The sequence below is a fragment of the Podarcis raffonei genome, chromosome 9 (assembly GCF_027172205.1).
Source record: "Podarcis raffonei isolate rPodRaf1 chromosome 9, rPodRaf1.pri, whole genome shotgun sequence".
In the NCBI taxonomy this organism is placed as follows: domain Eukaryota; kingdom Metazoa; phylum Chordata; class Lepidosauria; order Squamata; family Lacertidae; genus Podarcis; species Podarcis raffonei.
Window position 1 is genome coordinate 49593226 of NC_070610.1, and position 23178 is coordinate 49616403.

Here is a 23178-nt window from a genome sequence, read left to right on the forward strand (position 1 = left end):
GAGTGCAGGCTGTTATCTGATAGAGCTGCCTCAGAAAACTGGCACCTTAGCCAAATTGGCAAGAGCTTGCAAGTGCAGCACAAGACTTTGGGTCTATATAGTGGAGTACCATGGTGGGTACTTACAGGAGGGGAAAAGAATGGCTAAATTTCACAATTTCATTGAGAAAGAAAGCTTCTTACAATACAATAATAGGGGAGAGATTGCCTTGTAAAATGTATGGAGTAAGCATGAGTCACTGAAGTGAGAGTAGGAAGGAATGTGAGACAAGAGAGCAAAGAGGTGGCAGCGAGCCAAGGCCAGCTTCACTGAGATGGGTTGGAGAAAAAAGAACTATAGGAAGACTGCAATGAGCTGAAAGACAAGGAATGAGATGAGTTATTGTTCATCCTTAGTCTACTGAGATGAACAGAGAAGGGGGAATCCTCAGTATAAGATTAGATCCAAGAGCAAAGAGAAAATCCAGACTCCTCGCATTTCCACCAAGTAGGGATGGAAAGTGATGGGCCACCTTGGCACCAGTTGCAAAAGTAAGTCTAGCCGAAAAGCTTTTCTGCTTCTGGAATCTTGTGGAAGTAGCAGCATAGATGTCAAATCATAACACTTGACGTGTATTGCAAAATGTACAGCATTTATTCACATACAGACAAAGGCACAATTCTACTAAATATTTTAACAAAAAAATACAGCCATCTTCAACTAGGTCTTTATAAATACTTCAAAAAGGGAGGAAAATAAATACAGGATTGGGCCATGTAATATAAAATAGTCATCTCTACATATACTTTATTTCTGATTCTATCTTTTTTTGTCATCATGCACCTGTTTTCAAATTTGAGCAAAATGGACACCAAAGCTAGGCACATAGTGAAAAATCCTCTGTACAGGGTTTTACAAATGTAGCAATGAAAGTTTTTAAAAGTTTTTTTAAATAATATTTGTACACATGAGACATGTATAACGTTCCATTCATTTAGGGAGTGTGTGTGTGTGTGTCCATCCCCAAAACCTAATAGATAGCATTCCAGGTCATTACAGAAGGGTTTATTAAGCCTACATTTCAATGTAGTACACCAATCAAAATCAAGAAATGTCTTGGGCATTCTGCATAAAGAAAAAGGTGACACCTAACAAGAAATAACAGCTGTTTCCATATTAACAAAATGAATGCAGTAGTAGGTAAGGATTACTGCTTTATTTTATTTTTATTTTACTGAGTGCTTAGAGTAGCATGGAACTTGTACAGTTGGTCATACTGATGTTTTCCCATATTTCTGCAGCTATGGGGGAAAGCACAATTTATTTTTCTCTTTTGTTTTTCTTAATTTTTGGTTCAGCATTATTCAAAATCAGAAAGCTTATTAACCTAAACATGGTGGGGAGCAAAACAGGTAAGGCATTGTTCTGCACAAATGCTATCATTCCTAATAGTGCAAATGTTATGATATTTCTTTCAAAATAAGTCATAACATTGAATAATGTTTACTTATAATCAAATTTATTTTATTCCTTCTATGGCTTGATGAACAACAACACCCTTACAGGGCAGGCTAACTGATAATATTTCACTCAACCCTCACCCAAAACACTTACTGTATTGAAAAGTAAATTAATCATGTCCCTCTTTTCCCATATTTTAACAAGAACATGTCTGCTTTTAAAGCAGCAAACCTGGTCAACATACCTATAAGATATGAGTAGTTTAATCAGAAGCAATAAAGCCTTATAAAACTACATCTTTCATATCACTATTTTTTCATTTCCAGTATCCTAATCTGTTGTCACTATCTTGATCATGTTAAGAATCAAGGCCTCAGTGTCTTAATCTTATTCTGATCCAAAGCTAGGCATGGAGTACACTGAGAATAGAGGTGTGCAGGAGGGACTTGTTCTATTTACTTCACTTCTGGAGAATTCCTCTGGTTAAGCACTTGCAATAGCCCCTACCTGTGTGAAGTTCTATGCATGCGCCAAAACTCCAGCGTGCAAACAGCAGCTGGCTCTTACATTAAGGCTCACTTCAGGTGCGCCTCCAAACATTTGTTTGTAAAATCATGTACAAACCACAAAGTTGCACATTTCCCTTCCCTCCCACACATGGATCCCCTTTCAGCTACCTGTTTAAGCACAAACCAGTTTGCTTTAACATCTGAAATATGCCCTCCAAACTAGATTTGGAAGCCCCACTTGCAAGTGTGGTTTCTGATTCTAGTACAAGCAATATTGTAAATATGGGCAGTGCCAAACAAGAAGCTGAGAGGAGCCAAGAGTAAATGGAGATGATGTAAGCCCACAACTAATTTCTAAATCTTAAAGAGTTTATTTGTTTTAGTTTATTTTAGGATTATGACCTCTGTTCCAGAAGCAAATAGGAATGATTTCTGAGGGCTGGTTCCCAAAATACATCATGCAAACTCCTACTAAATATATCTGATTCACAGGTACACACATTACATTTTTCCAAGTGGAGAAGGCCAGGGCTGCTTGCATGTAAGGAACATGTACTGTGTCAACCTCCCCAAGCAGTTTTTTGATCATTCAGTGACTTGCATAGCAAGATGGAACAGCAGCAATCCAGTTCTCTGTTGAAACCCCTGGAAGACTCAAGTCAAATTGCAAGGCTTCAACATTTCTTTCATAGTTGTAAACCCACTTCTTGCAAGTGAAGTAGCTAAATACCTCTGCTGATGGACTGGGGGGAGGGCTGTCCATTTTTATTTTTAAAAAAACACCTACAGCTGCTTAAACTTTCTTATAACTAGGTTATGTCTGATTTTACATCAAAGTTCAGTCCCCAAAGTTACTGCAGCCTAAAACTACGTTATGTGTATTATAGATGCACTCGCGATAGAGACACACACTCTATGGGTGCAAAAAAAAAGAAAAAAGACTCTGAACGATCTGTTCATCTTATTGCTGATGGCTTACTCTCATTAGTTATTGCAATTCTTAAAATGATGTAATCAGAACACAAGCCCCTCCATGGTCAAATCGAATCCTTATCATAAAATCATGTTGTTAAATTGGCTTGAATGTAAAGCGCTACTCACATCTTATTGCCTTTCCATTGTATTCAAAATATATATATATTTATTACATCCTTCTCTTTTTATTTAAAGTAACCCTTGTGTGTCAGAAAATTGCATATCCCAACACATACCATTAGTGCACATTGGGAAAGGCTGCTGACTAGTGCCTTTAGAAACATGGGCATATCTTCATAGCAAATTTTCAGCCTGTTTACCTGTCATGGCTTCTCCCCAAAAACCTGGGAATTGTGTGATGAGATGCTGAGAATGAGTTATTGAAAAATCTGTTGCCCATCAGAGAGTTATAATTCTCAGGGTGGGGTGGGGAGCAGACAAGGAAGGAGGGGAACCATGACAGCAAAAACTATATACTATTTGCAGTGTAGACGCACTGAGTCTTTCCCACTTGAATTGTCATCATATTTTGGATGGGCAGTGCCAGCAGAATATAGCAGGCTACAAATCTGCCTGCCTTCTCAGAACAAGATAAAAAGTACTTTAAGACATACTCTCCAAATTTGAGGAGCTGGGTAGTTTTCATACTCTTAGTCTGAGTTCCTTCAGAACAGCACTGTGCTGCTACTGTTTTCACAATTGGTCAGCTTGGTTCTATCCCTTCAGGTATCTTAGTAGTCATGGTAAATTCTTCTTACCTGCTTGATGGGCTTTTGTGAAAACTCTTCCGGGGTTCGTAAAGCTGCCAAAAAACCCACCACCACCCTGAATTCTAAAACAACAAAAATTGCAGACTACTAGGGCTTAGTCCTAGCACAGCATCACGAAAGTGACAATTTAGAGTGGACGATGCGGTGCAGGGTGATTATAACCACCATTGTAAATTATCCTTGTGTACTAACAGCTTGTGCTTTTCAGAGACAGAGGAAAATCCTCAGTGCTATCCACCTAAATCGGTTTCCCCATCTGAATCTACCCCCCATTTATTTCATCTTTTAATTTGTATTCATCTTATTGAGCAATTGGCATAGCAAGGTCATCTTCTCAGGTGATTTCTTCAGGAAAGTTGCAAATAAAGAAGGTTGTAATCTCACGGACATGACGGGTGGAGGACAAACTCTTAGTCAAGTGCACGTAAACATATTTCTACAGCCCGGAAAAAACAGGCTCACTGTTGGCTTATATTGTAGCCATGTGTAAGGACCCCCCTTCCTTGTCACACCAATAAATAATGCAGAGTGGATAATTTTTCCAGGCTGGGGCTTCACTGACTCCAGTCCTGCTATTGTGTCTCACTCTCTAGTCAGGAGGCAAGGATGCTTCTCCTAATGATGTCTGTCCTCCTAGGAATAGTGCTATTTGAACTGAGCCTTTGTTGCCTGCATTTCTTCTCAGCCATCTCAGTTTCTGAATCGCTCATCTCAGCATCAGGGGCGTACCCGTCATTCTCGCTGTCCACCTTTAGGTTGCTTTTGGCCCTATCTTTAGGGGAAACTCGACCCAGGCCCGAGTAAGGATAGTTAGAGTTTTGGCGGCACATCTCTTCTTGCCCTTCTCCCTGCTGTTGTCTTTCTCCTTTCTTTGGAATTCGAAATCCTCCCCAGTTTTTCACAGGGCTTCTGGGTGTCGTAGGCACTTTAACCGGAGTTGGATTATAGTTTATTTTGAAAAAAGATCCATTGCATTTAGGCACTATATCCCTCCGGGTTCCGGGCGCTGACCTGCCACTCGGGTGGTTCACAGCCCTTTTGTTTTCTAACTGCCTCTGAGACAGTTCGTTGGATCTCAAGGGTTTGTGGTTGTGTTTAGAAGGTTTCTCTTTCAGTCCTACCTTCATCACATCACAATGGGAATGATTGTCTCTTCTCTTCCTGTGGTCTGCTATAACAACTCCATTCTTCTGTTGTGCTGATCCAATTTGTGCTTCTGCAAAGGTCTTTTCAAAACTGAAAAAGCTACTGGGAGTTGCAAAGCCTTCCCTTTGGCTGGGCTGCTTGAGTAAAGATTTGTCATCGTGCCCAGAGCTCCTCCTCATCCGCTCTCTCTTCTGTGTTTTTTTCAAAGAGTGACTCAATGACATGCCCATTTGCTTTCTGAAGAAAGCTGAGTGCCATTTCAAATCCTCTATCTGAGGTGCATCTGGGCCCAGTGGTGTACTGTTGAAGAGCATTATATTTTCCATAGAGGAGGAGGAGGAAGGCATGCCTGGAAAGACAAAGACAAATGGGTTAATGTTTATCTGAAGCAGCTTTCAAGCATTTTTGATTGTCAGTTGATTGCCTGACATTTACTTCTCCAGATCCCAACTCAGGGAAACTATTCAGCTTAGCCAGATAAGATACAATCAGGCATGTTGGGATACGCTACTCTCAGCCATCCTAACAAAAAATCATAAGAAATTTTGGAAGGCTGTAGCAGACTCCCCACAGACACAGGATGATTCGCTGACATTGATTCCATCTTTGTCATGGGTAGAGTATTTCAAGGCGGTTTTCTTCAATGACTCTATTCCACCTGACAGTCAGGACCATGCCATTTTTACTTTCACAGATGAGTGGCCCCCTGTCTCTATTACCGAAGTTACAAGTTTAATTGATCAGATGAAAGCAGGAAAGGCTGCCGGCTCTGATGCTATTCCATCTGAACTGATCAAAGCCAAGTCAGAGTGGTGGGCTCCGATACTAGCGGATCTATTCACTGTGATAGATAGATCTGGTATCATGCCTAACTCATGGCAGCAATCTAGAATTATCCCAATCTTTAAAAAGGGTGACAAAAAGCTGCCACCCAACTATCGGCCAATAAGTCTATTGTCAAACATCGGGAAATTGTACACTAAACATCTGCTAAATAAACTAACTACTTGGCTTGATGAAAATAACATCATAGGTCTGGAGCAGGCAGGGTTTAGGCAAGGGAAATCCACTTTACACAACTGCATGGTGTTATCTCACTTAGCCGCTACGTACACACGGCTTCATAAAGAATGTCTTTATGTGGCCTTCCTAGATAACAAGGCTGCTTTTGACACTGTTGACGGGGCTGTTATGGACCAAATTGGAGACAATGGGCCTAGAACCTAGATTACTATACTTGATCAAAAAGCTTTATACAAAGAACACCTGTCGTATAAGAACACCACCAGGGAATGTAATGACAGATCCCGTCATTATAAACCGAGGAGTAAAGCAGGGCTCCCTCTTTTTTCAGTCTTTTTCTTTTTAAAAAAATATTTTTTATTAAGGATTTTCTTGTTTTACAGAAGTGTAGTGCCTCGTATTTTTTTTCTTCTTCCATGTAACATTTTTACAAATCCGTTTCATTTGTTGAGGCATTAGGGGGAGAAGAAAAAAGAAAGGGGGGGTGGAGAGAGGGAAGGTGGATGGGGGTGGGGTCGGGTGGCGGTGTTTCTATTATGTTTAATGTATGTAGAGTTTGGTGTCAGCGTTGCTTGTGTTGTTCACTTGTGTTCCTTTGGTGGTGAGAGAGGTTGGGGTTGGCCTAGGGTGTGATTGTTTGCTTGTGATTGGCTGTGGTGATCTTTGTTTTCGTGTGTGAGTGAGGTGTGTGTGTGTTTTGGATCAGGTTAGCCATATTGATAGTTTGCCTATTTGTGTTTTCCATGCTTTGAGCATGGTCTGTGTGTACCTGTTAAGTGTTGTGGGAATTTTCTTTAGTTTGTTTGGGAGGAGTGGGTATGTTGTGGTGCAGGTGTTTTCAATTGTGTCCCTCTCTAGGTGTACCCATTGTTTTGTCTCATCTTCTAGTATATATGGGATTATATGGTGTATTTGGTTGGCATTGTAATATGCTTCTATGTTGGGGATTCCCCATCCTCCTTCTGAGGTGGGGAGGTGCAGGTATTTGGGGCTTATTCTTGGTTTTTTATGTGAGAAGATGAAAGAGTGTAGTTTTCTCTGCCAACTGCGAAGTTGGGTTGAGGGGATCCAGGTTGTTTTCAGTCTTTTTCTTAACCACCTTACTTCGTCATTAAAACAGGTAGATGCCCATAGCCGAAAACTCAACGCATCAAGCATTCCCATCCTCCTATACGCAGATGACATGATTTTGCTTTCACGGACAAGAATTGGCATAAGACTATTGTTAAATTCCTGTATTGACCATCTGTCCAGAATGAAACTGTGCATGAACTTTGATAAAAGCAAAATAACGGTTTTTGGGAATTCACACAAGAGCTATAGCTGGGTATTTGGTGGAAAAACCATCCACTAGGTATTTGAATTTAACATAAAGGTACAGCAACTTGGACTGTCAATGGAACTTTTGTGATCGATGCCCCCATCATCTGTCAAGGCTATAATAAAAACTAGGTTGTGGGAGATTGAACACCAGGAACTAACAGCAGCAGCAGAGAAAACTTGTTCCCCTCTTTACTTTCAACTTTCTTGGGCATATGAAATTAATCACAATTATATTGAATTTCTGCTTATCCCTCAAGAAAGAATGGCATTTTTGCTGGCCAGGTTTAATTCAAATCCATCAAATCTCCTTTGGGGAAGGTTCTTGGGAGTGGTGGAAGGAGAAAGAATTTGCCCATGTAAAGACCACGTGCTGGAAACTCTTACTCATATGGTTCTTAAATGTAAACTATATGCTGATCTCCACCAGCAGTTTCTAGATCAACTCTGCATCCCCAAATGGAAACTAGAGTTGGAGGTCATACATTTTCTATTACTGGGGAATGATCAGGAGCTCACCAAGTTAGTGGCTAAGTATCTTTATTTGGTTTTTTTGTTGCAGAAACACATTGCAGATATCTGATCTCCCTGGAGACCTAGAAATGTAACGTTAGACTGTTTTGCCTCTTTTCATTTGACAAATGTTCTGTGACATTGGGGAGGTGGTAATTCTGTATTGATTTCCTATGGATGTTTGTATGTGATGCCAATAAAAGGTTTGATGATGATAATTTTTGAGCTTCTTAGCCAAGAATGTCCTTTAGGTAGATCCAGACTTAAGTAATGTACTCGGTTGCCAGTGAAATCAATGGGCCTTTAAGTCATGACTAAAGTGTCACAATTATTTCAATAGTACTTAGGTTCAATTTGCTAGTCTTGATCCAACCTGCTGTCTCTACTTTTTCCATGTTTTTTTAAAAGGGTTTTTTCTAAACAGCCAAAACATGGAGTACCAGTTTCACAACACTGAACATGTGGCAGTAAGCTATCTGTGTCAAACATTTTTTTAATTAATGGCAAGATTTTAATAGGGCTTTACTGCTCTGAAAAAGCCCACTTCTTCCTGATTAAATACATGTCCCTTTATATCAGAGGCTGACTTCTCTATTTCTGCTTAGTTACATGGGGCAATAATTGTAGATTTTTAATAAATATCACTAGAATAACTAAAAATTAAGGCAAGATGTTGCTTGCATTTGTGTGGATATATAGTGTGTCAGAATATTGGTGAGAGAGTCAAACAGGAACAAATAAGCAGTACTGGAATAGACAGTAATATTTTTATACTTGTCCCAGGAGACCAGATTCAGTGAAAGGTAGGTGTACTTAGATCACATTTAAATCAAAGATGCATCACTAGTGTGGTTACTTGAATGTAACTTCCACTGAAATAAACCGGATTTCTGAGGGTCATAGCCCTATCAGCATTTCATTGATTTCAGTTGGGTAGGGATAACATTGTGCTTAACCCTCCCACTGAAATCTACAGGACATTCCAGTGCTGAACTCCCAAATATACTATGTTCATCACATGGAAGTTCCAGTGAAATCAATAGGACACTTTGCATGTTTGGAAACAAATTAATACTGAAATGTCCAAATCTGTGAGTACACTTTGCTAAATCTCAAATTTTGTATGTTCATTGGTCGTTTAATTAGGTAACATAAGCATAGGGAACTACAAACATCAGAGTTTGATCTCATTTTGCTTTGTCCCCAGATTTTAACAAAAACACACTTGCCCTGAGAATAGGTGCTTTAAAGCTTACAGTTCACCAAAGTGAACACATCCCCGTTGGCCATAGGTGGCAACCCAACAGAGGCCCAGCTTTGTTGCCTGCCTTAGGAATGCAAGAACAAGGGGACTGGGGAAGGAATTTGTCAAGCCACAACAGAAAATGAAGTGGCAAACTGGCCACTTCATTATGTTACTGTACTTGCTGCACTAGCAGCTAGATCATATTGCACCAAACCAGAAAACTCCTCAGGGTTGGGTTATGTTAGCAGCCATGTTAGCATAACTTCACAAAACGTTAAGCCAGGGTTGCATGGATGTTGCAATAATCCTACAGATTAAAAACACCGACATCCAATGCTTTAACACTGGATTTTAAGGCGGTGAAACTGGTGCTGCTGATTAATGATTGAAATGGGAAGGTCATTCAGCTTCAGCAGTTTCTTGCTCAATGGGTACTAGCATCTTTGAAGAATATATAGTTACAAGTCAGCTAGCTATTTCTTTTGGGTTCATGCTTTTAAAGCACTTTCTGACTGGCAAGCCACATTAAAGAAAGGTCGTTGTTCCACTTAGTTTCTGACTGTCTCCAAAGCTATTTGCTTGTCAGAGTAAGACACTTAGGTTTAAAGAATGTGATAAAAAGGCAGACTTTTCTAGCTCAATTCATTTTTAACATAATAGACTCATGGAGCTCTGTTCTCCTGGCAGTATTTTCCTCCTTGAACATTTGATAAATTTCAATTGTGGTTGAAGAGAGTCAAGTTGTCAACCATTTGTAAAAGAAAGTTAAGTGTAGCAACTAGGATGCATTGTTCATCTTATGACATTCATGCCCCTGATGTTATAAAGAAGGAATAAAAATATGTTCCATATGAATACAAGCAGGGAGAACGATACTCCTGGTTTCATAATCCAGACCAGAAAGTAAATCTATTGCACATAACGGAACAGCAAAAATATATATTTTGTCAAAACAATACTGATTTTAATTAAAATTAATAATCAGTTTTGCACAATGAGATAATTTAGAATTTGGAACATTGCCTTCATTGTCAGCTGTGGGTAGGAGAACACAAGGGCTTATGTAACCCTTTTCTCATGCTCCCCTGCATCTTAGTTGCAAACCATCAACAAAAAAACCTAAACATGTAAATGAAAAACACTGAATAGACCACTAAACCCACTGCACAAAAATGGAGTCAGTTTTCAAAGTAAGACAACATAAACAAGTATTAACTGTGCTTAAATTTTGTCTGTGGGGTGCTAATATACCATTGAAATTGCCACTCAATTTCCATACAAGGGAAAATAAATATGCTGTTAATAAATTGCTAGATTATTATAGATAGGAACAAAATCTAAATTGTTCACATGTACCCAGGTTAAGTGATTATGAATAATCCAATTTAGATGTAGGGCAAGCAAACATAAGAATTTTAATTAAGAAGCTGTTAAGAAAAGGAAATTTTGAGGAGTAGGGTCTAAGGAAACCTACATAGTGGCAGCTAAATAATGTTGGAGGAAAATAACTGCCAGGTAGGATTCAGACTTGCAGAAATATAAACATAAATAGCAAGTGATTTTATATTTATAAAAAACAACAACTTTTGAGTGGGACCTGTATACACTTCACTGATTGAATACTATGTTGAGAGGGTGAAGTACAGGTTGGTGGTGAAGTACAGGTTGGTGGGTGAGGAGTTATGAAACTGAATGCACCTGAAATGTAAAAACTGAAAGAGCAAACCTATTCAGGTTTGAGGAGGGAAAGCAGATAATCTCCATCTCAAAATATACAAAGAGCCAGCAAGTGGCAAGACACATACAGAGGCCTACTAGCAATGGTTTTTAATAGCTATCTACTATAGCAATCCACAAGTCCCTCAGTAAGTCAAAGAAATTATCAGAGTCTTTCAAATATTTAACATGTGGTTGGTGGTTTTTTCTCAGTGTGCAGGGTGCAAAGAGGGTTATAGAGAAATGCAAGCCAATACATTTCATTACAGTGCACAAAAACATTACAGCAATAATTTTCATTCCAGACCAGTATGCCAACACATTTGCCATGCCATACTCCAGCACAAAAAGACAAACGGAACTCACCTGAAGCTCTTTCATGCTCCACAAGATTTGTATAGAGATTGAATATCTGTTCCTGGACTTTGCAAACAGATCTTTTAATTTTTTCCCGTCGGGTCACCATATATGTGAGGTTTCGTACCTAAAAACACAATATGTAATATTTTGTAGATTCACGTAAGAGAAACATATTTTAAAGTTGATATTTGAATTTTAAAAACTTCCTAAAAAGAGGAGCTTTTCCATGCTAGAAGACATTTTGCAACCCAATCTGGCATGTGTACTGGGTTACTAGTGCTGAAGGAAAGGTATGTTACACCAGCAAAGAGGACCCCTTTTCTTTATTTCTACAGTGGTACCTCTGGATGCAAACGGGATCCGTTCCAGAGCCCCATATGCATCCTGAAGCGAACACAACCCGTGTTTGCGCGGGTCTCGATTCGCTGTTTCTTCGCATGCCATCATTTTGAGCGTCTGCACATGCACAAGCGGCGAAACCCGGAAATAACACGTTCCATTACTTCCGGGTCGCCGCAGAGCGCAACCCAAAAACGCTCAACCTGAAGCAACTTTAACCGAAGGTATGACTGTACTTCCCACATTAAGAACCTATGAAGAGGTCCTCCTCCAAGGGTCTTCTGATGGTTCCCTCACTGCGAAAAGTTACAGGGAACCAGGCAGAGGGCCTTCTTGGTAGTGGCACCCACCCTGTGGAATTGCCCTCCCTTCAGATGTCAAGGAGATAAAGAACTACATAACTTTTAGAGACACCTGAAGGCAGTCCTGTTTAGGGAAGTTTTTAATGTTTGATATTTTATTCTGTTTCAATATATGCTGTAGGCCGCCCAGAGTGGCTGGGGAAACCCAGTCAGATGAGAAGGGTATAAATAATAAAAATATTATGATAAGTACTTTCTTTTGTCTGTCCTTTTGTATTCTAACATTTGGCTTCATTGAATGTCCCTGAGTTCTAGTAGTATGAGAAGGGGGGGACGGGACGACTTCTTTACCACATTTTACACACCATGCATATTTTTATACACCTCTATCATGTCATCTCTAAACTAAGAAGTCTCAAATGTTGTAACTTTTCCTCCTAGTGGAGATGCTCCAGCACCCTCCTCTGCACTTTGGGTTGCTCTGTTCTAACTTTACAAGCCCTTATTGAGGTAATACAACCAAAACTGTACACAATATTCCATTGCACTACAGATTTGTATAATGACATATTGGTGGTTTTATTTTAAATTTCTTTCCTAATGATCACAAACATGGAATTTGCCTTTTTCCACTGCTCCTGTACACCGAGTCAACATCTTCACAGAGTTATCCACTACAGCCCCAAGGTCTCCTTCCTAGTCAATCACTGCCAGTTCAGACCCCAAGAGCACTTATGTGAAATTTAGAGGGTTTGTTCCAATGTACACCATGTTACACTTGCATCACATTTGCCATTTTACTGCCCATTAACTCAGTTTGGAGAGATTCTTTTAAAGCTCTTCACAAACCCTTTCGTTTTAAGAGATTCTGGAGCTAAGCACTGGAGTTGAGAACAAGTTCAGAATGGCCACATTGTTCAAAGCATCAATCAAAGGCAGGCAGCTTTCGGAACAGCTTCACATTCTCCCAGGGAGGTGTTCGTGCCACACTAAACTGAAAATCTCCAAGAATCTACATTACTTATCAAACAGAATAGATGAAAGTTTATTACTTTCTATCACAGCTACACACCCACTCCAGTGGCTTTTTGTGAGCACAGGAGCTCTATAATGCACAGAAAGCTGTTCTACCCACAGGGGGTTTTCCTACTCACTTTAATGAAGGGAAGACCCCTGCAACTACAAAGGGATGTGTTTATAAAGCGTTCACCATGTTGAGAGAACCTGGGAAGTCTACTCATGCAGAACAAACCTGGTTTCAGAGTCCATAGCAAGGCCCACAAATTTACTGTTTGCAACTGCTTCTCCCATCCTCACCTTGCAAGTCAGAAGCAGGCCTTGCAGCATAGGATCTGGGAAATAGCAAGCACAAAGGATGTAGAAGGAAATCCCTACCCATTGCCTGAACATGTCACAACACACCACTACGCTCAGAGAAGTTCCAGCAAAAGGAGGGGCAGAGGTGGAACTGCAGGTTCGCCTCTTCTCTAATCATTCTGAGAGGACCTTAGTGGGATGAGATCCAAGGCCACATGCATTGACCATTGTGCACCTTTCAGCTGCATTGAGCAGGATTTTTATGCCTGATCCGACAGCATTCAAACATCAGGATTGGTAAGGCAACTGAGGCAAAATCCATCTTTCAGACCTACCAAACAACACAGCAACTTACCCTCTCCAAATCCTGCCGGAGGTGGGTGAAAAGCTGTAGCCGCCTGAACAGAACATCCTGCTCCCGTTTGGCCAGATTGTCCTCTTCATCTTTCTTTGGGGTGATCAAAGGTTTGTTGAAGTTTGATTTCCGCTTCAACTTCCAGTACTGGTACATAAATTCTACAGAGTCCTCGGGAAGCTGCAGGGCCTTGGCCACTTCCGAGGCGTTGACAAAGGCATAGAACTCATCTTCCAGTTGCTGAAGCTTCTGCTTGCGAACGCTGACCCTGTGGGCCTCCTCCTGGTTTTGATCCATGCTGTCAAAAGGTTCTAGGTGAGCAGGAGGGGAACTGTCCTGTGCCCCGTTCTCATTTTCCTGGCTGGTGAATTCGCTGAGGTTTTCCTCATCTGACTTCTTGGTGGAGCTGTGCTTGGGGCAATAAGACTTGAACTTGACTTCATCATTGTCGGCCAGAATGGTCTTCATCTCCAAGCCACGGTCAAACGCACAAGTGACATGGAAGGCTGTGCGGCAGTTTTTCACTGAACACTGTAGATGTGGGGAGAGGAGGGGATGGAGGAACAGATCTTAAAACATTTACATTTTATATGTTTGTAGCTAACAGGTTGTGTAAAAACAATCATATGGTTTTGCAAGGCCTAAGTATCTTGTATTTCATTAGGAGCTCCCTTGAGCCCAACACAAGGTGGGATAGAAATATATTCATAGCGGCTCAAATCTCAACAACCACAAGTGGACTTCTGCTGAAGTAATAGCCATCTCCTGCCTCATCGTCACTGCAGTTGCTTGCACATCCCATTAAAAAAGCTATTTCTGCTGCTTGCTATCATATTTCAATCCTTGGCAAAGAAGCTCACATGTAGGCTGCATGTGGCCACACTTAATGGTCTGGGAGCACTTAATACTGCAGCATTATTGAAGCTCAGCAGGTGTGGACCCAATAAGTACCTGAACGGAGCACTACTGCAAGCCCCACATAAACTGCTCTGAGATTTCTAAAGGCAGAGCAGAATAACAAATAAAAGAAGCGCTTCAGAACTTCTTTCTGTGGGTCTCAAACAAGCAGCTTGTAGCAAAGCTCTACGAAGCAAATAGCTTATGTTTCAGGATGTGCTTCAATAGGCATTAACAGAGAGAGAAAAATCCCTTTACATGCTACCTCTCTTCTCCCCCTTCAGGGCTCTCCTCCAACTCCAATGAGGATGGAATAAATGAGTGTCACTGACATTTATGATGACAGGAAAATGCCAGACTTAACCCAAACGTATCTCACGTTGAGAAATATGTGTGCGGCAGAAGGATATTTATATAGTCTTTTTGTGAAAAGGAGCCAATTATCCTCCTCCTCAGTGTTTTCCTACTCAGGTTGACTCAGCAGCCAGATGTCATTTAAAAGTGCACAGCAGGGTTCAAACTGTAGAAGCTTCAGATAAATCTACTTGAATAAAGTCAACACTGAGGCACAATATGAAAGGCGGTGAGATGTACATTGCCCTCTGGCCTTCCCCAATAAACCTTCACTGACAAACAGGCCGACAGTGACCTAAGGGTGCACTGAACAGCTTCTCCATGCAGTAAAGCTGAATTTTAATTTGGGCTCTATGCTGCTGTCATTTCACATCTCTAGGTTAAAGAGTATGAGAAAGATTTCACAGCAGGGAAAGAAGTCTGCTTAATTTGGAGAGGATTGGGGGATGATATTCCATGTGCACAGCCTCCTGCCACCTTCTGAAATTATTGGAAACATTCCATAAGAGAAAGCATTGGGCCAACTACCTCTTTCCTTAAGCAAAGATGTTAAAGGAAATATATGCTGCAATTCCTTCATCTACACAAATATGGTTGTGTAAATCTACATTTAGCATTCAGTTGCACTAGTTGCCCATATGCTTCCATATGTTCAAAGTTCTTGTATTAATTTACAAGGCCTTTAACAACTTGGGTCCAGGTTATCTCAAAGACTGCCTTATCTCTTACGTTTCTGTTTTATAACTTTGGTCTTTGGGGGAGTCACTTGTCTCCCATGCACAGCTTATAACCACCAGGGTTTGTACATTCATTATTGTGTACCCAGTTTTATAGAATTCCTGTCCAGCTAAGGTCAGACAAGCCTGCCCCCCAAAACTTATTGTGCTTACTAAATACTATTTTTTATTCCAGCAGGCTTTTTAAATGAATTCTAATTTTACAGTTTTAATTCATTTTTAGTTTCCTTGCATAAAGTCTCCTGTACACTGCTTAGATTCAACTGTAATTAAGTGGTATATAAAGTGTCAAAATAAATAAGTAAATCCTTACTGCTGTGCAGCTATGCAGCGATTTCAATTCTCCTGTTCAAATGTACACATAAAAAAGACACACTGCCACCTCGATCCCAAAGGAAGCTGTCAACATGACTATTGCTAGGGTTGACAATGGCTAAAAGGATTTGTAATCATGTAACTACTTGGCTTTTAAGTGGTCACTCAACTGGAAACAATTAATTATAACAACATTTATATATAATGAAGCCATAACTTCAGTTTCCTAAAGTAAGAGGACAATTTCTCTTAAGCATGAAACTTCTTACAGTTTTGAACTATCTACCAGCTATGCATTGACAGGAATGGGAAGTCATCTTTAAGTTTCTTTTATATCACATGTGGCACAAGGAGGATGGAGCTAGCACAACTGAATGATCTGTGCCATGGAAGGTTGTTAAAGAGTCCCAGAGCTCACATCTCACTTGCCATCAGAAGCAAATTAATCAAGAAGCAAAACGTTAATCTGCGATGGAAACTTACATTAAGAGCATTAAATATATTAGATTGCAGTCCTACATTCCCGTCTCTGAGACAGTGTGATATTCTGTACATTCTTGTAAAGGAGCTCCCAAATTAAATCTGCAGCCATATAATTACAGATATTCAATCATCATTTCAGTGGTGATATTGCTCTGTGTGATTGTGATGCAGGCCTGCAGCCAGAACCCCTCTGAGGCACTTGTTGCTGATGTAAGTTTGTCACCCACCACCCACTAATTCGTAATGGCGAAATTCCCTAGATCCATCAATGAACCCACCCACCCTTCTTATCCCAGACATAGTCAATAAAAGGAAGCAAGTTACGCCTGCATTCAGGCCTATACTAGGTTGAATATAATGTAAGACTGCCTAAGTATAGGATTATTTAGAACAAACTTTTATTTTCACTCTTTCACTAAACTCCCTATTTTGCCCACTATCTTGTATTTTCCATAAATATTTTAATTTTAATCCTGGGGTTGAACATTCAGTCTGAATCCTAGGATCACTTAGTTAACAGGTGTCATATATCTGTGCACCAGTCGGTTTTCCATGCTACTTGCTTAGCATGGAGGTAGCAGGAACCACACACTGGATTCCAGCTGCCTTTAGGCAGGAGGGAATTTCCTAACTCTGTTCTCCTCTCAGATAAAAAAAAGATGTGTGTTTATTTCTCACCCCAAACCTAGGTGGTTTTGAAGAAAGAAGTGGTGGCAGTGTATGTGTGAACAACCTGCATGAAGTGCACTAGCGTGATCCTACACTTCAGGACAGATGGGGTGGTTTCACCACAAGCGCTCTTGGTTCTTAAGAAATTAAAAATCAGAATGAAAGCCCATCAGTGTATTTCAAGGATGTGGGAGGAGTCAATCCAACAATCTGATCAAGCACCACCTTATCAGAGCATGCCCAAACACATTCACTTGCGGGGGGAAACCAAAATACCACCCATGTCATGCATGCATCAATGCCTTGCCTTGTGATAGCAGTGGGTAATACTGGAAAGTAACCCAATGTGCAAAAGTAATACCAGAAAACCACAACCGAGATCCTTCCCTCAAGCACATGGGAGGGTGTTTTTGTAAACAGCATGTTCCCCAAAGCAACAGCAATGCCCCTTTTTGATGTTTGCATTATCAACTCTACAGGACCTTCATAAGGAAGAACAGGACACACCCACTAGTATCTATATTCAGGGCAAAGATTCTAGCAAACAGATGAAGGTCTGCAAAGGACTTTTAGTATTTATTTATTAAAGCACTGGGCACCAATTAGATTTCTATGATTCATATTCCGTGCTTTTGTTTTACACTTCGTTTGGAAAGGGAGCAGTAAAGCCTCTGGCAAAGTGCTTGAAAGGCTGTCTGGCTGCACTACTGAATCTCTGGCGTATCAATGATTCAGAGCAGAGAGCGAAGCCAGGGAGGGGCCAGTGCAACTGAATGATCTACACACAGAGCAATCCCCTAACACATGCCCTTGCCCTACAGCCAAGTTCAGTTTCCTCGAAAGCCCTGCATGGGCAAGTCAATGAAAAGAATTCCCCCAAGTTCCCTTCTACAGAGGGGAGGACATTGCTTGCTATATGCTTGCATCTTTCTCCATATTAAACAATGACTTCTTTTGTAGTTAAAACATCCACCCACACATACAGGATACTGTCAGGTTAGCTCCCTATTCAGGTAGCAGTTCTTTCATGTTTATGCATAAAATATTTATTAGCATTCTAAAATCCAAGCGCTGCAAAGCGAGTGCTCTACGTTAATAAATATTTTACGCACAAACATGAAAGAACGACTAACTGAACAGTGAGCTAACATGAATTGTCTTCTCGTGTGTGTACTATAAATCTATCACAGTGAGAGAGAGAAAAAGTAATCATTCTTTATCTAGGAATCCGAGAGGGCTAATTAGAACAAGCTGAAAAGAGTTTTATATTGACAGAGCTCGATTATCACACCAATATACACCAGTCACCAATGCCTATTTTTCACTGGCAAAACTACAGTATCACCAGCCATAGAAAATCCTTCTATGCCAATTTCACATTAATTGAAGTATTTGTTTAGGTTAGATACTTCTTATCCTAGTACTGGTCTCTCTTTATTTGTGTACATGCATGTTTCCTCTTTACAAAATGGTGGGTTTAGTGCTTTTAAAAAAGAAACAGCACAAAATATTTACTAAAAAATTTACACACACACACACACACACCACAAAATGTGTAATTGGCAACCATATTCACCAATTACTTGGGGGGGGAAGTCTGTACAACATAATAAATAGCAGGACAGTGTGAGGTCAGAACATAACAACATCCCTGTTGCATAGCACCACCAACCTAAGCAGTGACCAACCAGATGCCTATAAGAAGCCTGCAAGCAAGACAAGTACAATGGCACCCTCTCCACTTGTGTTCCCCATCAATTGGTATTCAGAGGCACACTTTTAAAGCCATCCAAGTTGGTGGTCATTACTGTATCTTGTGATAATGAATTCCATAGAGTCAACTCATGCTGCTCTTCGACACCACAGGAGAACTGTGTGAGGAACAATAAAACTACCACCAAAGAAACTAGAAGAAGATTTGGTGGTGAATGGATGGGAAGTGTGCCCCAGCATTTTGATACAGGCAAGGCTAATAAATGATACTGGCCCTAAAAAATATATCTCTTTGTCCGCATGCCCATCCACTTGCACCAATCGTCGCACTGCCCACAGCCGTTGTCACTCAACACATAGCACTGCGCAGCCCGCAACCTCTGGTGCACAGCCCCAAACGCCGTGCCACAACGCTGCAGAGGTGCCAGAACGCACCAATGAGGTGCCAGAACTCAGCTCTGGTGAGTTCCGGCTGAAAAAAGGTCCTCGGTACAGGCAATTTCCCATTCCCAAACCACACGAGATCGCACACATCGCAGCAAACCCGGAAGTGGCACAAAAGGGCAAGAAGTAGGAAATGAAACTTTTTTTATCATATCTATACCAAAATAGATTTCACAGACTGCTATGGATCTTAGGAAACCATCAGGAGAAACAAAATATGAGGATGTTGCATATCTGTGTAGTGAACCAACTAAAGTGGGAGTGGTAGGGAACAGAGGCCCGCTAGACATTGCTGGACTACAACTCCTATCATCCCTGACCATTGGCCATGCTGACTGGGGCTGATAAAGAGTTGGGGGCCTGACAACATTTGGCTGGCTACAAGTTCACTATCTCAGATTTCAAGTAAGGGTTCTTGCTTTTAGCAGACATTGAGTAATATGACAACAAGGCCTAAATATCTTCAGTCCAAAGCAGACCCCAAATTAAAATCCTAAATTGATGTTTCATACAGCTAAACAACAACATCTGCACTCTAATGTACTTCATGGAAGTTAAAAATGAAAGCCTCACTACAGTAGCGAGCTTTTTGTAGCAAATGCATGTTCATAATACCCAGTCAGAGTGATTTACCTGTATGGATGCCCCAACCTTCTCGTTACAAAGACTGCACACCAGGGCCCATCTGCTGCTGGGAATATGGGAGACCTTTGTGATGGGCTCCATCTTTTCTGGGCTGCCAATGCTCACCTAAGATAAATAAAGAAGGGGGTAGGTGGGAATCAAGCAGTGAACAAAGAACAGGAAGCATGACTATCCTGGAGTGATCTTGCTACGGACAAAAAGGTAAGCTAACTATTTAAGTGCCCAACCATTTATTAAAGCTATTTTTAAGGATAGAAAATTATTACATTTTTATCACACCCTTCTAAGGACCTCAGAGCAGCATGCACAATTCCCTCACCACCACCACCACCCAAAGTTGTCTTCATAACAACATTCTGAGGTAGTAGGATAGGCAGTAAGTGACTGGTCTGTGGTCACCGAGAAACAGGAATTTGAACCCAGATCTCCATAGCTAGCTGTGTTGTTTGTATCCTCACATTCTTGCAAATCCTCTTGGTTACCACTGACAGGTGGCACTACTCCAGGGTCCATGATGATGGGTGCTATTGCACCTTGTCTTCCCGCAAATCCCATTTTCAGATGAAGCTGGGGCAACACTCTCTCCAAATGGCTTCTGACACTGACACTCCTTGTTGACACCACCACCACGGCTGTCTGCTCTCACTATAAAACATACAATACTCTGTATTCTCCATTCTGAGCATGTGCAGAGGAATCAGTTGCCTGAAACACCCACCTCAGGAATCCAGAGGGCACAGCTAACATGGACCCACTTAGTCCCACTACGAGTTGGCTTCATGGCTCCGCCTTTCTTGGGGCACAACAAACACTTGGGCTGAACACCAAGAGCACAGGTTCGGCACAGCCAGCTGCCTTCTGGAACTTTTAGGATGCCATAGCATGCCTGCCACAATGAAAAGAAGTAAAATGAAGTACGAAGTAAGAAGAATAAGAATAAGTTTATTATTTATACCCCGCTCATCTGGCTGGGTTTCCCCAGCCACTCCCAGCAGAATTGTAAATAAAACATCAAACATTAAAAACTTCCCTAAACAGGGCTTCATATGTCTTCTAAAAGTCAGATAGTTGTTTATTTCCTTAACATCTGGTGAAGAGTGTTCCACAGGGCAGATGCCACTACCAAGAAGGCCCTCCGCCTGGATCCCTGTAGCTTCACTTCTCGAAGTGAAGGAACTGCCAGAAGGCTCTTGGAGCTGGATCTCAGTGTCCGGGCTGAACAATGGGGGTGGAGACGCTCCTTCAGGTATACTGGGCCAAGGCCATTTAGGGCTTTAAAGGTCAACACCAACACTTTGCATTGTGCTTGGAAATCCCCATGTAGAGCGCATTGCAGTAGTCCAAGTGGGAGATAACCAGAGCATGTACCAATCTGGTGAGACAGTGCACAGGCAGGTAGGGGCTCAGCTGGTGTACCAGGTGGAGCTGGTAGACAGCTTCCCTGGATACAGAATTGACCTGTGCCTCCATGGACAGTTTTGAGTCCAAAAGGACTCTGGGTCTGGGAATGCTCCCTCACAGAGGGAAGGATTCACCACCCACAGAGCCCATCGCCCAGCCCTTTTTGGCTAGCTTTTTATGAGCAGAATGGGCAAGGATAAAAGAAACAGGTGGTCGGGTTTCACTCGTCCAAGCAGCCTGTCCACATCCTCAGTGGTAACAGATTGGAATTGATCCCATGCAACTTGACTAGACAGGACTCTAGCACTCTCCCAGAAAAATGCAGCAATTATTAAAATGATAACAAATAATAAAAAGGACACTTCATTGCATGGTCTTGTTGCTAATATTTCTCTAGCACATTTGGTGGACATAACATTTGTTATAATACTCTCCTCATTCAGCCTCACAGCAAATGTGTGAACCACAGTGCAAGCAGCTTTGACAGCCCTGTTTGGAAGAGCACCAAGCACAGGGTTAGCAAAGCTGCTTTCTACAGGGATTAGTTGCGCAGCCAACCCAGCTGCATCTGTACCTGTCCCACACCTGAAATTACATATGAGGAGGAAAACAGTTTTGTGGGCCACATTGAGACCTGTACCTGTACCAAATTTAGCCTGAGGAACGGAGGTACCCCAACCCTGCTATAAAGGATTAATTCTAACTGCTCCTGTATGATTTGTCACTAAAACAGCTTCCAATTGGTCAGGACTCCACATGACTGTGGTATCTCAGGAACTGGCTTCCCCAACATATCAACTGAATCATGTAGAAAGCACACCAGTACAAGCTACCGTGATTTGCGGCCAGGCTGCATGTGAAGTTAGTTTCAGATCCCCAAACATGCAGGACCATATTAGTAGTAGTCGTACTCATGATACCAAGTTCATATTTGCACCTGCCTCTTAAGTTGCCCTAGACATGAGAGGTCTTACATTGCAATAGTAAGGAAACTGGAACAGGAAATAAAGAGGACTATCATAACCAGCTGTGACAGCAAAGGGAAGGCTGATTCCTGCCTGGGTTAATAATTATCTCAATTGGAGTTAAGCCAGGACTTTGAGACTAAAATAAGAGCATGACATATAAATAAGAGCATTAACTTCTATGTCCATCTGAAAGATGAGAAGGTGAAAAAAAAATAGGGGAGGTCTTCCAAGAGCACAAGTGCTACTGCTTTGGGCACTGGCTCAACCTTTGCCCAAAGGAAAGGTTGACCACAGCTGTGTCACTAACATTTCTTCTTGTCACAAACACAGGACCCCTTCAGAGGCATTTTTCTAGGCCCTGTTTCTAACTTTGTATACTTCACTGAACTCAAAATGCAATAAGAACACCTGCCAACTTATTAAAAGGGAAATATGAAAAATAATTAAAATAAACTCTAAAGTAATTTTGCAAGATAAACCATGCTCAAAAGACAGTCTTTCCTATTGGATATGAAAACACATGTATATGTTTTCATCCACTGCAGGACCCAAGAGACAAAATTACCCTTCTCTTGCTTATCAGGTATCATGTATGAAAGGGCATAGTTAAAACACTGGGGGGGAAACAACAACACACGGCAGACTTTCCCTCAACAGGAAATAGCCAACCACAAAATCTGATGCATTCAAAAACTATTGTATAAATTATCTTCTGCACCAAAAAGTATTTGTCATTTCTGCTGTGTTGGGTGGGATGCCTTGTTCACTTCCAACCATGTTCATTATAAATGAAAGTGCCCCACATTCCACATATACTGAACTCGCTTGTTATTGGCATGGCTATATATGCCAGACAAAAAGACGGTGATCTTAATCAAAAAGTAGACTATGACAGCAAACAAAAGCAAATCCAATGATCTCTCTGTGGGTCTGGGACATTTTTGAATAGATTAAATTGAAAAATGAATAAAATGAGGATGACAGCTCTACATTTTTTCCCCAGGAAATTGATGCACTATGCAAACAGAATGTCTGCCTACTTGCGTGATATATTTTATTTATTGATCATCTCAAGAAGAGAGCTGACCACAGAAGCTTTTCCATATATGTATTTGGATGGTGCAACATTACTACTGGGAGCTGCTAGCTAGTTGGTACATGACTAGCACTGGATTGGGCCCTTATGTTACTTTGGCTATGCCTACCAAAAAAAAAAAAAGA

At 41.1% G+C, this 23178-nt stretch overlaps 1 protein-coding gene across 10 annotated transcripts in view; it reads right to left on the reverse strand.

The window, feature by feature from the left end:
* Nucleotides 1-610: 610 nt before the first annotated feature.
* The window catches only part of JADE1 (jade family PHD finger 1), a 155868-nt gene continuing 133300 nt past the window's right edge, over nucleotides 611-23178 (reverse strand). For all 10 annotated transcript variants that reach the window (XM_053403418.1, XM_053403414.1, XM_053403421.1 and 7 more), the window contains 5 exons: nucleotides 20307-20474; nucleotides 19577-19693; nucleotides 13332-13862; nucleotides 11025-11142; nucleotides 611-5189 (listed from right to left, as the gene is read on the reverse strand). In XM_053403418.1, the coding sequence (XP_053259393.1) occupies nucleotides 4288-5189; nucleotides 11025-11142; nucleotides 13332-13862; nucleotides 19577-19693; nucleotides 20307-20474 (1836 nt within the window). In that variant the 3' untranslated portion in view covers nucleotides 611-4287. The remainder of the gene's footprint in view (nucleotides 5190-11024; nucleotides 11143-13331; nucleotides 13863-19576; nucleotides 19694-20306; nucleotides 20475-23178) is intronic.